The sequence below is a fragment of the Natrix helvetica genome (genome assembly GCF_964273705.1).
Source record: "Natrix helvetica genome assembly, chromosome: W".
NCBI classification, from domain to species: Eukaryota; Metazoa; Chordata; class Lepidosauria; order Squamata; family Natricidae; genus Natrix; species Natrix helvetica.
The window spans coordinates 65,063,288-65,086,091 of record NC_138555.1 but is presented as its reverse complement, the minus strand read 5'-3'; the positions used below and the strand labels follow the sequence as shown (position 1 = coordinate 65,086,091).

General features: G+C 45.8%; 1 protein-coding gene across 2 annotated transcripts in view; it reads left to right on the top strand.

Moving 5' to 3' along the window:
* Nucleotides 1-20,054, top strand: part of LOC309400796 (SH2B adapter protein 1-like) — an 84,269-nt gene extending 64,215 nt beyond the window's left edge. For both annotated transcript variants that reach the window (XM_081969481.1, XM_081969482.1), the window contains one exon: nt 18,139-20,054. In XM_081969481.1, coding sequence (XP_081825607.1) covers nt 18,139-18,236 — 98 coding nt within the window. In that variant the 3' untranslated portion in view covers nt 18,237-20,054. The remainder of the gene's footprint in view (nt 1-18,138) is intronic.
* Nucleotides 20,055-22,804: the final 2,750 nt, after the last annotated feature.

Sequence of the window (22,804 nt, the reverse complement as noted above, 5' to 3'; positions counted from 1 at the left end):
TGACTTTTTGACCACCTTATGAACATCACCAGTGAATCTGATGAAAGTCACTGGTGATGGGACTCAACCAGGTCTTAATGGATGTGTTGGCTTACAAAGAAGAAAGCCTAGATTTCTCTGTGAACGTAGCTTTAAAGGAGGAGGGATTTCTGAATGGGTCCAAAGCTTTCTCTGATCCTAAAAGAGACCCACAAAATCAGTTCACTTGCACAAAAGCTAATAAAACAGAGTGTGTGCTTTCCAGTGTCATCTGAGTCTCAGGTATGTACATGTCTTCTTGAATATGACGTATTCAGTGGTGGGATTCAAATTTTTTACTACCGGTTCGGTGGGCGTGGCTTGGTGGGCGTGGCTTGGTCATGTGACTGAGTGGGCATGGCCAACTAGACGTGAGTGACATTGAGTTGGCCATGCCCACTCAGTCACATTACCCTGTGAGATAAAAACCCAATTATTAAATCCTCACAACACAGAGACAAGTCTGGTTCACAATTCAAAAAGGTTTATTTACAGAAAAACTAAAAAGTGTTTCCAAAGGCAGCCTCCAAGTCTCTTCCCAAGTGGATCAAGTACAAGGAGAGCAAAGAATAGCATTCAAATACGTTTTATACACTCTACTCCTAAGAAACTCTCCCCCTCCTGCTCATTCATTTAAGTCATTTCTTTCATCATCCCATACTCTAAAGGGTCAACTTGACAATTTCTTGAGAGGCCCCTATCTCTTATTTGGTTTTTTCTGGTGCCTTTCGTCTGAGCAGATGGCTTCCTATCTAACTTGTACGTAGGTGCCTGTAAAGGGCTTGGAATAACAAAGGTTATCTTGTCCTCTTTACTGAACACATTTTGTGGTTAGCAAAAACACAGTAACACGTTTTAGGCAAGAATATAATGGCTTATACATTTAACTTTGTAAAAAAAATACAAAAATAACCTTTTAACATTTTATAAAAGAGTAACTTAATATTTTCTTCAACCCCCACCACCAAGCCACACCCACAGAACCCATTGCTGAAAAAAATTGAATTTATAGCTATTGCAGTCTTTCTACCTATTATTTTGTGCCCAGGGTCTGAGGTGGCTAAACTCAGAATCTGTCAAAGGCCTCCTCCTGCATGCGGCCCCTCTCTCCCTTCACCACGCATCGCCCCATTTCCTCTCCTTCAGAGGCCCCAGCCCTTACTCAATCTCCCCGCTTCCTCCCCCATGACCGCCTCTTTCTTTGTCCTGCGACCTTACCTTCCTCCCATGGCTGGTGGCAGAGGGGAAGGCAAGCCAGGGCTCAGCCATCACTGCTGGGCTCCCTGCCAGCCTGCATCTTGCCCCCGCTTGTCGTGAGATGCCTGCAGCCACCTCCTCTTTTTTTCAGTGCAAGAAGCCTCCCAGCCACTGCCTGTTTGCCAGCCAGAAGTGCAGGCTTCTTGCGCCAAAAACTACATACCTCTGCTTCTGTTCTTCCAGCACAGCAGGCAATGGGGTGCACGTGCGTGGCTGGCGCGAAGAACAGGGCGGCGACGGCGGTGGGACTGAATCTCCTTTTAGACGCATTCGAGAATCGGAGGTCAATAGTTTTCGGTGCAAGAAGCCTGCAGCCGCCACTGTTGGCTTGGTTCCAGCTGGCAAAGAGGCAGAGGCTGGGAGGCTTCTCGCACCGAAAAAAAGAGGCAGTGGCTTCAGGCATCTCGCAACAAGTGGGGCGAGATGTGGGCTAGCAGGGAGTCCAGCAGCGATGGCTCAGCCCTGGGTCATTTCATGTCAAGTGGTCTTGGGGTCCCAGCTCAACCATCATGGATTTTGATGAAATTTGGTGTGAACATGCACGCATATCCCCAATTAACATTGGATAAGTGTTATGTTTGCCGATGCAATACTTGTGGAGATATAGTCATTTGTTTGACCCCCATACTGCAGCCTTCGACTAATATCTCCTGCAATATTTTGTTGAGAGAAACAAAACCTGGCCATCTTGGACAACTTGTTGTGCTCTATTAAACAAAATAATAAAAACATTGTCATGAGCAATCACCATCTAGATAATTTGGAGCAAATTTGGCCGAAAATGACTGCTGTGTGAAAAAAGGGTAAAGTTTGGCTGTTTATATCTCTGGAAGGAAAGGTATGAGAAACGTGAAACTTTGTGCGTAATAACTTAGCAACACAAGGTTTCAGAATATAAAATTTCATTCTCCTACTGCTTTCCAATAGTTGAGTGTAAAGTTGACGATTTGTAAAAATGCAAAAAATAGGGTACATTCACCCCGCTTTTACAGCTCTGTTAAATCATTTTCATTAGAAAGAGCATCTTTCCAGCCCCCTAAAAAAGTAGAGTTGGTGTTTCATCGCTGATGTATAAAGCCTTAAAATAGGGACAAAGTGGAGGACGTTGTATGGCAGCGTCACATCCATTCTATTATTGTTTTGTCTTGTTTGTTTTATATAGACATCATTACTACTATTATAGTGCATTGGTCCATGATGACATTGTCACTACTAGTTCAGGCACTTGACCCAGTAACCCCATTGTCATAGGGGGCATGCCTGATAACCATGCAATACCAGCCACAGGTGGGTTTCTTGGTTCAGGATCCCAAGCCTGTAGTTTGGTTTTTTCCTCGAGGTTCCAAAGCCTTGTGTGGGTATCTGTCCGGTTCCGTTGGAATTTGGCAGTTCATACGAACAGTATGGACTTCAGTTTGGGAACCTTATAAGATACCCACTTTAGGCTTGGGAACCTAGGATAAGCTGCCCAATTGGCAACTTGGGAACCAGACAGATACCCACACAAGGCATGTTTTGATTCTCAGTTTAATTTAAAAAACAATTTATTAACAAAGAGATCTTGCTTTCTGTCTTAGGAAATATTAACAGCTTTATCCCACACTTCTAATGAACTGAGGCTTATCCCATTTAAACCTTACAAGTACACTATGTTGTTATCAAGGCTGAGAGGTGTGATCACACTGAATTTCAAAACTGAGCAAGGCTGTGATTCCAGATCTCCCTGGACCTACTCCAACCTTATCCATTCCACACACTACACAACTCTCATGACAGTTCCCTCTGCCCTCAAGGACCTTTAAGCACGTTTAAGATGAACAAAATTGAGTTTTGATAGCATACCTGCTTTGCCCAGAAAAATGAAATATCCTAGGAAATATTGAAAAGGCAGAATATTACATTTCCCTGGATGTGAAAAGGAAGAAACCTGTTTTAAAGACAGAATAGCTCCCTGCAGCTCCCTGCCCACCCCCCTTGTCAATGGGCTATTAAGATGCCCAAGCCAGTCCCTTTACATAATAAAGAGTTCTCCCCTTCAGCTCCAGGGTGATGGGATTAAGGCATGATTAGCCTTTACCCACTCACCACATGGCATCTGAAAACTCAACCAAACCTGGATTCAAAACACAGCCTAGAGAGCTGCTCCTGCATGGCCCCATGTGAGTCTGACAACCAATCAGAATACATTTCTTACACAGGAACAGGAAACAGAGAGGTGGGGCTGAACAGATTATAAAAAGCCCAGCAACACCCTTCCTCGGCCCCTTCTCTTCTTCCTCACCCAACACTGAAGCATGTGATTATGTTTTTGTTTCCGGCGATGGCGGTCGCCTTCCTAAGCTCCTAAGCTTACCATGGAGCGTCCCGACTGGGTAGGAGGTTGCTGCCGGCCCTCATGTCATCGGAGGGCCGAGAATTGGGTAGCCCGACCACCCTGGCTTGTTTTGGGCTCGTTTTAGCCCACCAGGGTTGGTCGGAGAAGAACGGAGAGTGAAAGGAGCGGAGCGGCTGTGAGCGGCTGAGGAGGAAGCCGGGAGGCAATGGCGGCGGCGCGCACAGCGGCGCGAAGGCGCGAAATTTGAACTGCGTTGCGGAAAAAATGCAAAAAAATGGGAAAAAAGCAAGAGAATGGCACCAAAGAGAACAAGGTTCTCCCTACGACTCCAGAGAAGACAACGAGGCACTGGAGGCTCCGGAGAGGTGAGCAGATCAGGGAGACAGTCAGGAACAGCAAAGGGAGATGGCTGCAGCGTTGGAGGTGTGGAAAGAGCTGCAGCCAGGGACTCCTCTATGACATTTGGCTGTAGCCTGGCTGCTCCCATGCTCCCGGGAACCTGGAGAACCTGGAGAATGTTCCTATAATTTTTGAGAGCTTTACCCAAATTGCAATGATCACTGAGGCGCCGGATGGGGACCAAGATGAATGTGTTGGGGAACCAGAAGTGAGGAGAGGAATTAAAATAACGGCTGGGGATGGCCTAGAACTTCAGAGGCCACTGGAGGCCCGTTTCAGGGCTATGGATGGGCCTGACTGATTGCCTAGATTAAAAACAGCTGGGCTCAGAATGCCCCCCCCACCCACTAAGGATCCCACATCTGTAATTATATCTATCCTCAACCACCTTAGACTGTTTCCCATTTTTATAACATCTCTGCCTTGCTCCACTTTGGGAATATTTGAACATTCCCCCCCCCCCCGCCTTCTTTCCAAGTACTATCTGGATACTAAAGCCTCCAGCTTTAGTATCCCATTAAGACCTTAGCCCTCCGGCTATTGACTTTTACTACCTGCACCCTTACCCATTTGGGCTTTAATATTTTATCAATTTATTCAAGGTTAGACCTGCTCCGCCTGCGGGAGGCCCCTCTCTCGCAGGTATGGCCCTTGGCTCTTACAAGGGCCTGCCTTGATGACGGGTTTGTGAACCCCGAGAGGTGGAAGAAACGGAAGCTGAGGGGATTTTTAGTCAAATGTTTTACATTGTTTTTAGGGGGTTCCAGGGAGGGGGGGTGGGTTAACCAGGCCGGGAGGGAAGCCAGCGCCAGTCGAACAGGTGAGTCCAGGAGGGAAGTGAGCGGGGTGGGGGGGGGAGAGGGAACAAATTATTCCGGTAGAGGGTTGTTTTATTACATCGGTCGCGGGGAGGGGGGGATGCGAGGACAAGAGAAGATCACAAGGTCGGTTGGGAGACCGTGGCTGTTGGCTACGCCCGGTCGTTTGTACCAACCCCCGCAGCCTAGGTGGTCAGGAACTACAGAGCCAGGGCCTGCGGCTGATGCTTTGCAATGCAAGGTCCGTAACCAACAAGGCCCCCCTCATTAGCGAGTTGATCTCGGAGGGGGAGCTGGACCTTGCAGGGATAACGGAGACCTGGTTGGGCCACGAGGGTGGTTTACCCCTCGTGGAAATGTGCCCACCGGGTTTCCGTGCATTCCATCAGCCTCGGGCCCTGGGTAAGGGTGGTGGGGTGGCGGTAGTTATACGGGATGGTCTGGAACCGAGAGAGTTCACTGTTCCTCAGATACCCGGTTGTGAGTCCCTAGGTGTGAAATGGGGCCCAGGTAGGCAGTTGGGCCTGCTGATTGTATACTTGGCTCCTCGCTATACATCAGCGGCCCTGCCCGAGCTCCTCGAGCTGATCTCAGAGACGGCGGTTGAGATCCCCAGGCTTTTGGTCATGGGGGACTTCAACCTGCCGTCGACGGGAGCAGCATCTGAGGTGGCTCGGGAGTTCATGGCTTCCATGACAGCCATGGGCCTGACCCAATTAATTCAGGGCCCCACACACGAGGGCGGTCACACACTGGACCTTATTTTTGTATCTGAACAGTGGACGAGTGATCTGGGAATAGGGGACTTAGTCATTACTCCCCTGTCATGGTCAGATCACTCATGTCTCCGGCTCGACTTCCCTTCCGCTGCCCCCCACCGCGAGGAGGCGGAGCCAGCCTCTCCAAGCTGGTACCGCCCCAAGCACCTGATGGAACCGGATAGGTTCCAGACGGAACTTGGGCCACTACCTGTAGCCCTGACCCGCGCTCGGTCGGAGGACCTAGTGGCCGCCTGGAATACGGCGGTGGCTGGGGCCTTGGACCGGGTTGCGCCTTTGCGACCTCTCCTGCGGCAACGATCCACCCGAGCTCCTTGGTATACCGAGGAGCTAAGGGTGATGAAGCGCCATAGGAGACGTCTAGAGAGCAGGTGGAGATCCTCACGCTCCGAGTCTGATCGAACACAGGTAAGAGCCTATTTACGGACCTACCTTGTGGCATTGAGAGCGGCCAAACGTAGACATTGTGCCGCTCTTATTGCGTCCGCGGATAACCGCCCTGCTGCCCTGTTTAGGGTGACCCGCTCTCTCCTGTCACAGGGGACGCGGGGGGCACCCTTGCAGGGTAGAGCAGAGGAGTTTGGGGAATATCTGCAGGACAAAGTTGCTCAGATCCGGAGCGGATGGGCCCCCTCCAGTGGGCCGGACGAGCCGTCAACAGTGAGTCTTGTGAGACCATTCTGGGAGGAGTTTGACTCTGTTGCCCCCGAGGATTTGGACAGGTTGCGTGGACGGCTGCGACCCACCACATGTTCAATGGACCCGTGTCCCTCCTGGCTGGTACTGGCATCCTGGGAGGTGACACGAGGCTGGCTTCTGGGCCTGGTGAACGCCTCATTGGGTGAGGGCTTCCTACCAACTGCCTTGAAAGAGGCGGTGGTGAGGCCCTTGCTCAAGAGGCCTTCACTGGACCCAATGGAGCTGGCTAATTATCGTCCAGTCTCCAACCTTCCCTTTTTAGCGAAGGTTGTTGAGAATGTGGTGGCACAGCAATTTCCACGACACCTTGACGAATCCGAATATCTAGACCCACGCCAGTCCGGCTTCCGACCCGGGCACAGCACAGAGACAGCCTTGGTCGCGCTGGTTGATGATCTCTGGAGGGCCAGAGATAGAGGTTGTTCCTCTATCCTGGTCCTATTAGACCTCTCAGCGGCTTTTGATACCATCGACCATGGTATCCTATTGCGCCGGCTGGAGGGGATGGGAGTCGGAGGCACCGTTTTACGGTGGTTCGGCTCCTACCTCTCCGACTGGTCGCAATGTGTGTTGACAGGGGGGCAGAGGTCGACCCTGAGGTCACTCACTTGTGGGGTGCCACAGGGGTCGGTCCTCTCGCCCCTCCTGTTCAACACATATGTGAAGCCGCTGGGAGAGATCATCCGTGGTTTGGGGGTTGAATACCATCTGTACGCTGATGATACTCAGCTGTACGTTTCAACCCCAAATCACCCCAGCGAGGCTGTCGAAGTGATGTCCCGGTGTTTGGAAGCCGTCGGGGTCTGGATGGGGGACAACAGACTCAAACTCAACCCCTCCAAGACTGAGTGGCTGTGGCTACCGGCACCTCGGTTCAGTCAGCTGACTCCAACGCTGGCCATAGGGGGCGAACAACTGCCCGCTGTGGAACGGGCGCGCAATTTGGGCGTCCTCCTTGATGCCCGGCTGTCAATGGACGACCATGTGGCAGCCGTGGCTAGGGGGGCGTTCCACCAGGTTCGCCTGGTGCGCCAATTGCGCCCCCTTCTGGACCGGGATGCCCTACGCACGGTCACTCATGCACTGGTGACGTCTCGCCTGGACTACTGTAATGCTCTCTACATGGGGCTTCCCTTGGGACGCGCACGAAGACTGCAGCTAGTCCAGAACGCAGCCGCGCGGGCAGTCATAGGGAGTACTAGGTACTCCCACGTAACACCGCTCCTGCGCGAGCTGCACTGGCTACCTGTGGTTTTTCGGGTGCGTTTCAAGGTTTTGACCACCATCTTTAAAGCGCTCCATGGCATAGGGCCTAGTTACCTGCGGGATCGCATCCTCCCACATACATCCCTGCGGCCAATTCGCTCTCACAGGGAGGGGCTTCTCCTGGTGCCGTCCACTAGGCAATGCCAACGGGCGACACCAAGGAGTAGGGCCTTCTCTGTGATGGGCCCAACCCTCTGGAATGACCTCCCCCCCGACATTAGAACCACCACTGACTTCCGCTCCTTCCGGCAGAAACTGAAGACACACCTGTTCCGACTGGCTGTTCTGGCATAATTCTTAACGTCTACCTCCTGGCATATATATTTCCTACTGGTTTTTTAGGGGACTTAATTTTATGGGACACTGGGGTTTTAAATTTTGTATATTTTAAATTATTTATTTAGCAATTACAGTTCTGTCTATTTTATCCTCCTCTTATTTATGTATTTATCCATTTAAAAATTTTTAATTGTTATTATGTATGATGTTTTTGATATGGACTGTACACCGCCCCGAGTCCCTTTTGGGAGAGGGGGCGGTCTAGAAGTGCTAATTAAATTAAAATTAAATTAAATGTGATCACCTTTTCTGTTCAGGACTCAAGCCATGTGGTTCTGCCCACCATTAAACCATCTTTCCAAGCAGCCTCCATGTCTCCAGTGTCTTTTTCCCCACTTGGAGCCGAACCCAGAAGGACATTTCTTCCAACAATTGGCACCCCAGATGGGACTCCAAGCTAGCCTAACCAATGTATATGGCCCAGTAATCCTTCCATGCTGGCACAGACCCCATTGACTCTGTGGGTGGATTTTCCTGGACCTTAGCCATTTGGAACTAGGTTTTAAAGGGGGTTTGAGTTTGAGCTCAAAGGCTGCCTGGAAAGAAGGTGGAGTACCTCTAAATTTTAATTCTCTAAAATTTAATTTTAAAGCACGGCAAAGCATGGGAAATGTGTGTATGCCTGCATGTGTGTGAGTGATGATGGGATCCTTCTCCCGATCACAGCTGGATCTTGGTTCCTCTGTGTGTTTTACTGAGAGAGCCTGGAAAATATTAGGGTCAGGCCAGAGCACAGGACCTTCTGTTAGGGAAAAGAGAGTGTGTGTGGAAAAGTGAATGAGTTTTTAAAAGTCCCTGCAAGTAAAGGGCGTGAGTTTTTAAAAAGTCCCTGCGAGTAAAGGGCACGAGGTTTAAGACCAAAGTCCCTGTAAGTAAAGCGTGGGAGTTTTAAAAAGTCTTTGTGCACCCTCAAGGTAATTGTAACTAAAATGTCTCCAAACCAAAAAGACAAGAATTTAAAATTGTTCAATGAAAAGAAAGAGTAAACTGGCAGAAAATGCCTTCGCTCCATCTGTTGGGCCCAGAAAACTGAGTGAAGTGGGGTGGGAGTCTTTACTTTGTGTTTGTTTGGCCAACAAAAACAGAGTAAAGAGAAGTATTCTTCCTTCCCTATACCTTAAAGTAACAACCCAGGGAATGTTCATTTACAAGAAAAGTTTCATCCTTGCATTTACCTGTTCATCTCTTTCCTGAAGCATGTGAATCCAGACCCCACTTCTCATCTGTGATATCCCCATAATGTTACCATTTTATCTGTTTAGTAACTGCAATATGATGGGTTTTTTCCCCAAAACTCTGCCTGCAAGATATCTACCCCCCACGCCCCCCCTTACCTCTAACCCTCCAACAATGCCTTTTCTGTGGGGGAGGGGAACTTGTTCTCATGTCTTTCAGCCCTGCACAGATGAGCAGAGCACATGGATCCAGATGCCTCCAGAGGAGACCTTCCATAAGCCTCCATTTAAGTCTCATGTTTGGCTCATTGTGACTAGGATGTGTTCTCAAATTTCTCAAACGTGAATGGAACTTGGAGGCCCCGTTTTCCTTCAAGGTAGCCACATCTGGCTTCCCATAGAACTGAACCCCTTTGAGGTTTGTCAGGCCTTCAACATGGTGAACTGGAGAAACTGGCGTGTGCCGCAGACGATCTCAAAGAGCACTCCCAGTGAGTTTGGACCGGTGACATGGGCTTGGCCGGATGCCAGCAGATCCTGAATCCATCTGGTCCTGAATGCCAAAGAAGCTTGAATTAGGTAGTGGGGAAGATTGTACATGTCAACCCGGCCACCCTCAGCAACCAAGAAAGAAACCACTTAACTCCACTTTGCGGCAGCACAAACGGGACAACTGGCTATGTAGGACTCAATGTCTTTTTTCAATGAAGGCCACAAAAATTGTCTCTTAACCAGATGTAAACTCTTTACAAATCCAAAATGGCCTGCCATTCTCGAATCGTGGGCCCGTTGAAGAACAATAGTTTTCAGGTCAGCAGGAACATATAATTTAGCCTCTACTCAAGCCAGTCCATCCTTCATAGTGCATTCGTTTGAATGTTCCTTGAACCAGTCATCGGACTCAAGGCCCTCCTTGAGTTTGCACATGAAGTCCGTCGTGACCTCTAAATTCGAAATGCCTTGGCTTCTAGTAATCACCAGGGCAGCTAGACTTTTTGCTGGGATGACTGGGTGAACTACCTCAGCTTAGAGCTGTTGTATTGGAGAAGCCTAGACAAAGCATCAGCCATGAAGTTCTCCCCCCCCCCCCCGGGAATGTACTTGAGGGTAAAGTTGAAATGGTTGAAATGTTGCGCCCAACGCACCTGTTTAGGAGATAGCTTACATGGGGTCTTCAATGCTTCCAAATTTTAATGATCGGTTTATACTTCAAAAGGGTGTTTCGTTCCTTCTAGGAAATGTCGCCAGGTCATCAAAGCCCATCTGACCACAAAACTTCCTTTTCCCATATAGCCCATCATCTCTCCGTCTCTGTCAGTTTGCGAGAGGTGTAAGCGCATGGCTGCAATCTTCCATCAGCGTTCGTTTGAAGTAATACGGCCCCCACCGCCACATCACTGGCATCAGCTTGAACGATAAATGGTGCCTCCATATCTGGGTGCTTCAAAGCGGGTTCAGCTGCAAAGAGTCGCTTTAATTTTTTGAAAGCGGCTTGACACTCCATAGTCCAATTCAAAGGCTTACCCCATCTGGGCTTGGCCTCCCCTTTTGACTTTAGGAGATTTGTAATGGGCAGAGCAATGCTGGCGAACGAGGGGATAAATTGACGATAAAAATTAGCAAATCCCAAAATTTTGTAATTGTTTGCGGGTGTGAGGAGGTGCCCATTCAGTTACAGCCTGGACTTTCACTGGGTCCATCTCGATGCCGTTGTGGGAGATGCGGTAGCCCAAGTAATCAATTTTCTCTTGATGAAATTTACATTTAGACAATTTGGCATAAAGTTCTGTGGCCCGGAGTTTCTTGAGTACTGATCGTACTAAAGTCACGTGTTAATCCCGTGTTTCCGTGTAGATAAGGATGTCATCAAGGTAAACTATCACGGCCTTGTACAGGTGTTCATGTAAAACTTCATTTATTAATTGCATGAAAACAGCTGGTGCCCCCTGTAGGCCAAATGGGAGTACTCTGAATTGAAAATGCCCGAGTGGGCAGTTGAAAGCAGTTTTCCATTCATCTCCCTCTTTGATTCTGACTCTGTAGTAGGCCTCTTTTAGTCCAATTTCGTGAAGATCTTCCCTTTACCCAATTGGGCCAACATATCCTTCATCAGAGGGAGGGGGTATACATTTTCCACGCACACACTGTTAAGATTTTTGTGGTTAACACAGAGACAAAAGGAGCCATCTTTCCTCTGAACAACACAGGGGCGGTCACACGTGGCCTAGCAGGTTCAATAAACCCCCTTTTCAAATTTTTGTCACTAAACTTCCGTAATTCCTCCATTTCGCGTGGGATCATTGAGTAAATCTGGGGTTTTGGAAGTTTTACTCCTGGGAGGATCTCAATGCTGCAATCCGTCGCACGGTGAGGGGGTAATTTATCAGAGGATTTTTCACTGAAAACGTCCTTTAGGTCCCAATATTCCTTTGGGATTTTCTCCTCCCCCTCAATTTTTTTCTGCACCGCGGCCGCTAGGTTAGGTTCAGTGTTGGTAATATTGGAAACCCTCCCTTCTCCCTCAGGGGGTTTAGCGGATCAGATGCGCAACCACCCTTTCTTCCAGTTGACATGTGGGTTCCATTTACCTAACCAGGGTAAGCCCAGTATGAGAGGCCAGTCCATCCCCGGTGCCACAATGAAACATAATGTTTCCTGGTGATCTCCCATCCACATGTCTATAGGTTCAGTCACAAAATGGGCAGGAGCCCCCACAGCTATAGACCCATCTAGCTGGCAAAAAGCAATGGAGACTTTCAAAATTCTCAGTTTCAAGCCCATTTTTTTCACCACTTCCGGGATAACAATGCAACGTGTGCATCCCGAGTCTAAAAGGGCCAGCATTTTTGCTTGGGCGCCAGTAGAGTGCACTTTAGGTGCTACTGGGATGGTCAAGGGGCCCGATCGGGAACTTACCAGATGGTCGTCATCAGATTTGGTTTCACTTTCCCCGATGAGGATGGTTCTTCTCTTGGAATGGGAGGGAATTGCGCAACAGGTTCCACCCCTTTCATCGTCCCTTCTCTTTCATCGTCCCTTCTCTTCCCAGGTTGTTTGGCTTCCTCTCTCCCCCGGCAGAGGGCTTTGGGCCAATCTTGGAGCAGCGATTTGCTGCCCGGTGCCCCTCTTTTCCGCAACGGAAGCAGGTGGTAGACTGGGGCTTCCTTGTAAACCAACTTTTTCCTCCTTTCAGAGTTCCTTTGGGGGTGTTGGGAGGGGTAACTTTCTCTTTCTCACTGTCTTCGCGGTACTTGTCTCTGGCTAGATCGATCTCCACATATACTGCCAATTCGTACCAGCATTGCAAGTTACCGGGGGGGGGGGGCTGTTTACACAGTTTTGGTATATATCTTTGTTTAAGCCATCCATAAAACTGTGCATTAAAGGTTCTTCCGACCCGCCGCATATAAACGGACAATTCATGAAACTCTTGTATGTAATCAGCCACTGGGTTCTTCCCCTGGGTAAGGGTTTTCATTCTGGTTCTGGCCTTCTGCTCCGTGAGCGGGTCATCAAAGCATTTCCTCAGAGCGGCCATAAACCTATTGTAGTCTCTCAGCAGGGGGGAGTCATCATTATGCAGGGCAACCATCCATGCCGCTGCCTTGTTCTCCAGCGCCATGGTAACAACTCTTACCTTGGCTTCTTCTGTGGGAAGATCATCTCCGAACTGTTGCATGAAATTCCAGACTTGGACCAGGAAAAATCCTAGTTCCTTTGGGTCACCTCCAAATTTCACACCAAGCGGAGGAACTTTTGCCATCCGTCATCTGCGGGGGGCCCCGCCTCCTCTTGGAAGGGCTCTCGTGGCTACTGCTGCTGCTGCCGGGGCTTCCCCATTCTGATGAGCTCCACTGTCTGCCCCCAGGGCCCCCCTTGGGCGGAACAGGGCTTCTGCAATTCTCTCCTCTAGGTCTGGGAAATCAGCTTCTCTTTTGGGACCGCTCTCACGTAAACGTCGCCTCTCCCAAGCCTCTTGAAAGAGTTTCATAGCCTGGGACATCATAAGGTTCTCCTCATCGGCGTCCTGCCAAGCAGCTGCCAGACGCCGATGTCGCTTTTGGTAACTCCAGCCAGAATTTCCTCAGGGCCATACTTCTGTCCCACTCCCAACGACCACCTGGGGCGGACGAATCGTTCCTCCAAATTCAGATCCGCCATTCGCTCTATCTCCAAGGGACACGAGGATGCAGCCGCCCCCATGTCGTCCTCCTGGTCGCTGCCTGGGTAAGACATTCCTTTGAAGGTTTTGGTTTTATTTACACTCCCCTCGGAAGGTGTTAGCTCCGGGATGAGTGTGAAAGTAAGATCTTGCTTAATGTCAAGCTGGCCTCCCTCAGCAACCAAGAAAGAAACCACTTAACTCCATTTTGCAGAATTAAGAGTACTTTTACTGGTTATGAAAAGATAGCAGCTAAGCAAAGCAAGATCTGAGGGAAAAGCGCGTGAAATCATACATATCAATATGTGACCAACCCCCTTCCCCTGGTAACCCTCATCCCACTTTCCAATCTGTAAATCCTTTAGGTGTCATGTGAGTTCCATCTTCAAGGAGCATCATCAGGTTGATATGCTGGACAGTTGGCCTTGACCGACACCAAGCACTAATCTCCAGCATGTGCAGTAGACCGTGAGACCAAAACTCACTTTCTACAATCTCTCCTGTATTAAAACTTCCCCTCCCCGTTTCAATGGCAGCCGAAAGCAAATAGCAAAACAGAGGGTGACAGTACTCTGTGAGGTGAGTATAGAATTTTTTTTTCTTTTGGGAGGAGGAGGGGAGTGTTGCCTTGTGTGTGCATGTATGAGACGAAGGAAATTCCTACTAGAGGTTTGCCTTCGACCTGAGTAAAAACCCTCTGCACATCTATCTGACCAACCTTCTCTATTGGTTCTAAGGTAGAAACCTGGCCTCCAGAAGGCAGTTTTGATTTAGATTTTGACAATAAATTTGCTGATTTTCTGGCCACCATCAGACGAACTGAAGAGAAGCTCTACATGAGTTTCTTCCCCAAACTGACAGGAGTCCACAGGGATACGTTAAAAAGCTGTTGCAGCAGTAATAGTTGTCTTTAAAAAGAAAAGTAGAGCCCCACTCAGATGCAAACGGTGTGTTAATGAAGGTCTGTATACATCTTGATCTTTAAAAATATGCCAGTGTTTGCTGGGAGATCTAAGATAGATATAGAAAACTTTGGATCGTTAAAAAATCAGCCAGTGCCTGCTGGGAGATCCAAACTAGAAACAGAAGACACTGAACACCCCAGGGCAGAGACAGGTATTAACAATCTAGTCTAGTGCTTAAGGAGATAGAACAATGGGTGTAACTTTGAGCAAAAGTAAGAAAATTTAGCAGGAAAAAAAGGTAAAGCCTGTCTGAATGGAAAGACCTAGGTAATTTCTGTTAAAATTCTTAGGTGTGCATCTATATTAATAGCATGTAGAATTGAATGGCATTGAATTGATTGTGATATGTTTGACCAGCTGGCAAAATAAGTAAGCTTCTCAGCTTGGGCTTGGAGCTTTTGGGGAAGGGGAGTGTGGTTAGGATTTAAACTGCTCTCTGAGTTTTCCCACTGCTTCAAGAATGAGCCACAGGTTCCCCAAGGAAAGAAAATTGAAGATTTAAAGGGATAGAACCTCCCCCAGGTCTGAAAGTGTTGTTCCATGGTGTTTGTGCATGTATGTGTATGTGTGTAAATATTTCCAGACTTGGAGGGAAGTTGAGATCCTTTAATAATAGAAAATGGAGGTCATTGGCTTGTGAAAATGCTCCCTGAAATACTTATAATGATTGGTTGGCATGAGCAAGCATGAAGGTCTGATTGCAGTATGAATGTGAGTGTGTGTCCCCGATGCCCCGAGGGAGTGATGTGGATGGGATCTAGAGACCTGTGATTGCCTTGTGTGTACCCCCCCCCCTCTTTCCCTCCTCCTTCTGGGTCATTAAAGGGGGCTGCGGTTTCTCTGCTCCCTGTAACCACATTTTTCCTCTCTCTTCTGAGAAATTTGGGGTAAATGGGTGACCTGCTCCTGCACCTTTACCTTTCACTGTTGTGGTCTTTTTCATCTGCATATAAAAGCTATGCAGTTACATTTCCTTTTCTGCTCTGAATACAATTTTGACTTTCTTCTGGAAATTTTTGAACTTTAAAATGCTTAATTAAACATATAAAAAGAAATGATTTTGAGATATTTTGCTTACATTTGTAAATGTTTTAACATACCTAATGAGAATTTGCTTCCATCTGAATGGAATCTGATATTTTGGAGTGTTGACTCAAAGTACCTCTTTTTTTATTGCTAGTTTTATTTTTTGAAGCTGTTCTCCCCGCCCCGCCCCCCCTTTTTTATGCCTGAGTGCATTTCTAAATGCTTATGAGTCAAGGTGCTCTACCCTATGATATTTTGTTTGTTTGTTTGTTTGCAACACAAGTTGTCCTTTTTGGAAATTTACTCATCTTACTGAAATTTCAATCATAGAGGCAGTGGGAATGTCATGTTCCATGAAATGTACATCATCTGCCTTCTGAAATAATGTTTGGATTTCCACACTTGGACAGAATGGGGGAAATTCCACAACATGAGACTGAAGATATGTCTGTAAAGAACTGCATACTTGGCCTCTCCTCTTCTTCACCTCAGAAACAAACTGCTAGCTCAAACCATAACTCTTGAATTTGCTGCTGGTGATTGGGTCCTGATAAAACCTGACATGAGGAAAAAACTTAGCCTGGAGCAGACCTTCCCAAGCCTGACTGACCACCCTTACCAGCAAGCCAAGCCTAATGCCATCCAGCAGACATGAAAGAAAGGACCCTGAGATGGACAAGTAAAGACAAAAGGACTCTTTTCTTTTTTATATATATAATTTTTTTATTTTTTATTTTCAAAACAAACACAACACATAAAATCTTCCTTCTTTACATACTGTAGAAAGTGTATCAGTTGGTTACAAAAGGCTTTCGTGCATCTCTTCCACAGTCATCAAGCATAATTCATATTAACTCAAATATTTTAACTTAGATATTTATACATGTTACCATCATCATACCTCCATTTTCATTTGACTATAATTGTTTAAACGTCCTTCATCATAAAATGTACCAAGATTTAATACATAACCACATACTGGCATTTCATTTACTATTTCTAAAATCCTCCAATAACACTGAATCCTTATGTCCTATTCTAGCTAAACATCCATAATATTTAGTAACAGAATTTTCTAATCCTCATTTCCAAATCACTGTTTACAATTTACATCCAGTTTCCTTATGTTGTACCCATACATATATATATACGTTGTTATCATTATCCTTCCTTTATTTAACTATATCCTGTATCATAACATTTCCCCCCCTAATAATCAAAACTTAACTGAATCTAACTTAGTTCTTTTTTATCAACTTTTATATATAATCCAAAAGGATTATAATCCATTCATTTTAAAAGACTTGCATAAATTCTATCCATGAACATAGCATTTAAAAAGTAAGATAACCCACTGTCCAAAACCCTTCCAAACTTAATTCCACCACTTATTTCTTCTGTTCTCCAATTTAAATTAATTTTTAAGTTTTTTATATGCAGTCTCTTTTAAAACGGTAAAAATTCCTCACCAGCTGGAAACACTTTCTCTTTCCTTTTCCTTCCATTTTGTAGCCACCGGCTTGAAGAACTTCTCTTGGATCGATCAGTGTTAGGGGGAGAGGGAGAGAGAGAGAGAGAGAGAGAGAGAGAGAGAGAGTCAGTCTCCAGTGTCTTTTGTCCCCACGTGGAGCAGAACCTAGAAGGACATTTCTTCCAATAATACTATTATTTTTTAAGTTCCTCAGTACTTCTACTGTCTTTTCTTTTCTTTTTCTCTTTCCTATCTCGAGTTACAGTGAATTTCTCTCCACAGAAATTAGAAGTAGCAATGTTAATTTTATCAAACTTTTTTGTTTTGTTTTAACAAGGGGCTTTGATAATCTCCCAAAATGTAAGAAGGGGCTCCTGCAAGTGTCCTCCAACACACTTCTAGATATTTGTTTCAAAACCCACAATTTCCACTTATAACATGGGCTTAGCCCCTTCCGTTCCTTGCATCCCACCTTTGTGCCCACAAAGCAGACCATTATTCCAAGCTAAGAAATAGATCAAGGCAATGCCTCAGTTTCCCCATTGCCCTGGACCAACTGGAATAAGCCATTTGGCAGGGTTTACTCAACCTGACAAACCAGAAAGCACCATGTATAATAACCAGTAGCTGAGTCCATGCAACATGCTAGGCCTAAGACAGACAGACAACAAATTAATGATGGCTGGGTGTAAAATATCTTTCTCAACACAACAGATGAAAAACGTCTCATCTACTGAGAAAATCTCATGTATGTGCTAAATATCTGATATAGCAATGTGTTTTCCTCGTCAATCCATTTTTTCTCCTCCTCAATAGCAATGCTGTCATGAGGAAGAGAAGTAATATTTGAAAGTTGAGAAGGAGGGCTTTCTCCTGGGTTGTTCCCAAACTATAATGTTACAGTTGGCGCTCCCTCAAATTTTAGAGGGGTTTAAGACACATGATTATAATCTACCCTCTTAAACCATTTTTAGTGGGTTTTAATAGCTTTAAATGGTTTCTGATTTTATTTATTTACTTTTTACTATGATGTTTTGCTTTAGAGGCACAGCACTTGATTGTGAGATGGGTGGCTATTAATGTGACACATAAAATAAATAAGTAAATTCTTTTTGGGGGGGTTTACCAGCATGAGGGCTTAGATAGTCAAACATAAAAATGACCCTCCTACCCCAAATAAAATACCGTGTTGAAGAATCTGCAGCTTTAATTTAGGAGGGAGTGTTTCAATGCTTCTCTATGTGACTCTCATCACACACCCATTTGCAAGAGAAATTGACCAAGATAGCTTGGTTAAATAAGGAAAATTGAATGTCAATATGAAGTGGACTGTCGACACGTTGGATAAGTGTTTTGCTTTTCCAAATTTCAATTACAATTTTTCCTAGTTTTAATTGGATTTGCTTCTTCTTCTCTTCATGTTCTCCAGTGCCCATCCTTCAATTTATTTGTTTGTCAAGGCAAATGAGAGGACATGCTACCTGGGGCTACCTGGGGCTAATGAGAACTGTAATCCATCACAGCTGAAGAGGCCAATCTTGGGGGAGATTGAAATCTGGGATATCAAAGGAACACATTAGAAAGATACTTGGAATAGTTCACTGAATTCAAGTGGGCAGTGCATGATGGCTTCCTATCAGAGGGATCTGGAAGAGGACAGCTGGTCAAATTCAGTGGTATTAATCGTATTTGAGAACTGATGGAGGACTGGCACAGCACCAGAAGCAAAAGAAGGAATGTAAATAATGCCTCTTGGGAAAAGGATCAGAAGAAAGCATAACCATGGGAGTGTGTGTGTTTGTGCATATACAAACATAGATATCAACATTAAATGCGTAAAATTGTAGGGAAGTCTCAAATTCAACTGTAGTTGGTTTAGTGTTATATAACTCGTTAAATTAAAAAGATCAGATTTAGTTCTGTTTCTTGCTCATCTACATCATGCCTTCACCTATTTGGGGGAATACAGCCTTCAGCCTGAAAAAAAGCTTGTTTCCCCCTTGATTTAAGCTATAAATATATATATTAAATCAATTTTATATATATCCCTAGTATTGAACTTTGATCCCCAAAATTCTGTTTATTGCATGAGTCAAAAGCCAGCCTGATGTGAAAGTTCAAGTAAGGAAAATGAACTTGAGAAAAAAAAACCTCCCACTCTCCAGGTCAGTGCAGTTCATTCTAATTTGATCCTCTGCCCTTGAAAATTACTACCTTTTTTAAAATGCAGGTAATTCAATTGCAGAAGTCCTCATGTCTTATTTAATGATTCCTTCAGATTGTTTAAACTGTAGACATTCTTTTCCATCAATTGATTTTATACAAGCCCTTCTACACAGTGGTGGGATTAATTTTTTTTACTACTGGTTCTGTAGGTTTGGCTTGGTGGGCGTGGCAGAGGAAGGATACTGTAAAATCTCCATTCCCTCCCCACTCCAGGGGAAGGTTACTGCAAAATCCCCATTTCTTCCCGATAAACTGGGACTCTGGAGGGAGAGAATAGATGGGGGTGGGGCCAGTCAGAAGTGGTATTTCCCGGTTCTCTGAACTACTCAAAATTTCTGCTACCGGTTCTCCAGAACTGGTTAGAACCTGCTGAATACCACCTCTGCTTAAAATAAGAAATAAAAAACTTTATTAATAAAAAAAGCTTCCTAGGGTTCGCAAACCTCTACAAACAGTTCATCCCCACCTTCGCAAAGATTGCCAAACCCACGATGGACCTCTTAAAGATGGGGCACAGGGATAAGACCCTACCCGGGACAACCTCTACAGTGGGATCTAACCTGCCAAGAGACATTTGAAACACTAAAAACAATGTTTGCAAAGGAACCAGTGCTGAAGCATCCTGACCCCAAACAACCCTTCGTTATCCAAGCAGACGCCAGTGATGTGGCAGTGGGAGCAGTGCTACTCCAAAGAAACAGGCAAGGAAACCTACAGCCCTGCGCCTACACCTCCCGCAAACTCACGGATACAGAGAGACGATGGGCTGCATGGGAGAAAGAGGTTTTCACGGTGAGATGGGCACTACTAACCTGGCTGTCAGACCTGGAAGCCATCTTTTACTTTTGGATTTCAGGCCTGCCACACTTTCTACTGTGGGAAAATGGGAGGGGGGATTATACAGAGTATGAGTGATGTGCAGCCATAATAACATTCTTTCTTAGAAAGTCAAGGTCGCTTTGTCCCTGCACCTGGATGGATGGAGATGGGAGGAAGGATTGGACCATGTGATAGACTTGTGGGTTTTGGGGCAGGGTCTTGAACTTTCAACTGGGTGGGAAAACCTGGAAGCTTTCAGATTTGGGTTTTCCCAGATGTGCCAACATGGCTCTTTTAATAAATTGGAACTTCTAGCCTCGGAGTGTTATTTATTTGAGGATGCTATTTGGAACCCTGACACTGGTGCCACCTGCTGGAAGTGGGGCAGAGGCCGTTCAAAGTCTGGACTGACTATAAAAATCTGGAGGCCCTTAGGACCCCACGAAAGCTATCGCCCAAACAAGTCCGCTGGCCTTAATACTTCGACCAGTTCGACTTCATGTTAAAGCACATCCCGGGGGGGGGGGGGGGAGGAACTTTCTACCTGATGCCCTCTCCCGCATGCCCCAGTACAAATGCGAATGGGAGCAGGTAGTAGATGCTATCGTTCCCCCTACTCAAATAGCTGCCCAAGTCACCACCAGACAACAACTTCATGACCGGCAAGACCAACCAGCTAGCGACCTAATCACAAAACTAAAAATTGAACTGCTAGCAGAACCCTGGTTCCGAGGCAATCAACACATCTTGACGAAAAGAGAACCTTTGGAAGGTGATGAAACTTTACATCCCAGAATCCCTAGCACCCTAATCCTCTAGAGGAGCCATGACATTAAACCAGCAGGCCACTTCGGGTTTCTAAAGACTTTACACTTAGCAAGGAGGCAGTTCTGGTGGCCCGGCATAAAGCAAGCCTCCATTGCATTTTAACTTCCCAGAGGATAATGGGAGGAGCTGTTGGCTGTGAGTGGGGGAGACTGAGAGGGAGTACAGAGAACAAAGGTAGCAGCCCGCGAATCATATAACTATAAACCAAAAATAGCAATAATACATTCAGGGTTAGTGCGCTTGATATTGTGATTTTATTTTATTTCAAAATGACTGGCTTAGTTCAGTGCAATACTTGTTTTGAAGCTGTCTTTGGATACTGTCCTGTTTGTAAACAAATTACTAGTCTACATGGACATATCACCTATCTAGAATCTCTAATCTGTGCTCTCCAAGCAGAAATTACCGTAGGTGCCCAATTCAGCCATTCCACTCTATTGAGCTGCCACGCTATCAGCCCCCTCTACCACAAAGATCCTGCTGAACAAGGGCAGTATGGACAACTGTGGGATCTGGCAGGGTGAGAGCAGTGAACCACAAACAAAGCTTTCACTGTGTCCCAGCTTAACAGATACAGTGACCTTGCTGACCTTAATAGGGACACTAAAGTGACAGGTCAAGGTAGTTGTGATAATGGTAATTCAAATAAGCAGGGATCGTGGTCCAAGGTGAACTTACTTTGGAAAGGGGAAACTGTGAAACAGGTATTACACATCAGTCACACAAGAAGAGCAAGGTATCCAAAAAGAGAAGCCACCTGGTTGGTGATTCAATTGTAAGGAATGTAAATTTATGAAAGGATATGGAGGTGTTTGTTTGTTTTTGTAAAAAGTTTTTATTGGTTTTAAAACATTTATAGGGAAAAGGTAATAGGGTACATAGAAAATTTTAGTAGCTCCCATGTTAGCAGTAGAAATCCCCCCAAATCTCACACTTCTACAATTTTGGAAATAACATGTAAAGGGTAGCATAAACAGAATTCTTACTTTATATCAACAATGTGTTCAATCATCTCTTTCTTTGTCACTTTCTAGTATATCAACAATTACAATAATATTTCAGATATATTTATTTTTGTGACCTGAGCCTTTTCGATATTGCTCCCTCCTCCCTGCCCCCAGGTGAAGCCATGCCCCCCCCTTCTCCATATCTTGTACGTTGCTGCCTTTTCCCCCACTTCCGCTATCTTTGTCCTCTGGGAGGGAAAAATGTTTTTTAATAAAGGCATCTGCCTCGTCCACTGTCTTAATTCTAATTCGGCTTCCCTCCCAGAAAATCAGCATTCCTTCTGGCAATAACCATCTGAACCAAATTCCTCTATTGTATAATTTCTTTGATAAGGAAGAGTAGTTCCTCCTTTTTTCTCTAATCTTTTTTGGAATTTGCTTGAGAATGGTAATTTCTTTATCTTGGTATTTTAGAGGTCCCTCCCTTTGGGCCCCTAGCACCTCGTCTCTTGTGGTCCTCCTGAGAAATTTAACGTGTACCTCTCTTGGAACATTATGGGTTCTGGCATATGCTGAATTAATTCTATAGACCAGGTCCATATCCCACCACATCTGCTCTTTGTTTTTCTTAAGGTATTCTGCTAAAATTGTGCTCATAATATCTTTAAGATCTTCATTTTCTGTCTCTGGTAGATTCTGGAACCTAAGAAAAAAAGACATTCTTTCCAATTCTATTTTGGCCATAAAGTTTTCCAGTTCTAAATGTCCCTTACGGACTTCCTTAACCCTTTCCTCCATCCCAGCTGCCCCTTCCTCCAGTACCGCAAGCCTCTGTTTATTTTCTGTTGTGTTTTGTTGTACCCCTCTGAGTTCATTTTTGATGTCTGCCACTTCCTTCCTCAGTTCGTTTTGGCCTCTCATAATTTCCTGAAACATTTGGTTGACAGATAATTCTTTTGAACTTTCTCCAGCCGCTTCTTTTTGTAGCAATGAAGTAATTTTCGGCTGCTGGGTACTTGGGCTGGAGGTCGCCGATGCAGGAGCCGAAAGTGACTTGCCTGTTGGTGGTTTCTTAGGTCCCATTGTCTAAGTTCAAAGGTGGTAAATCTTTTACAAAGAAAATGGCATCGCTGGGGCGCGCAGCTGGGTTGGTCCAGGGTAGCAGGCAAATCCAAAAGTAAAAAGTTAGTTCTCCTTCACTGTTCCAAGACACAGAGGTACACCAGGAAGGGAAAAACGAAATAATCAAATCCAGAAAGTCCACGAAGCATAAGA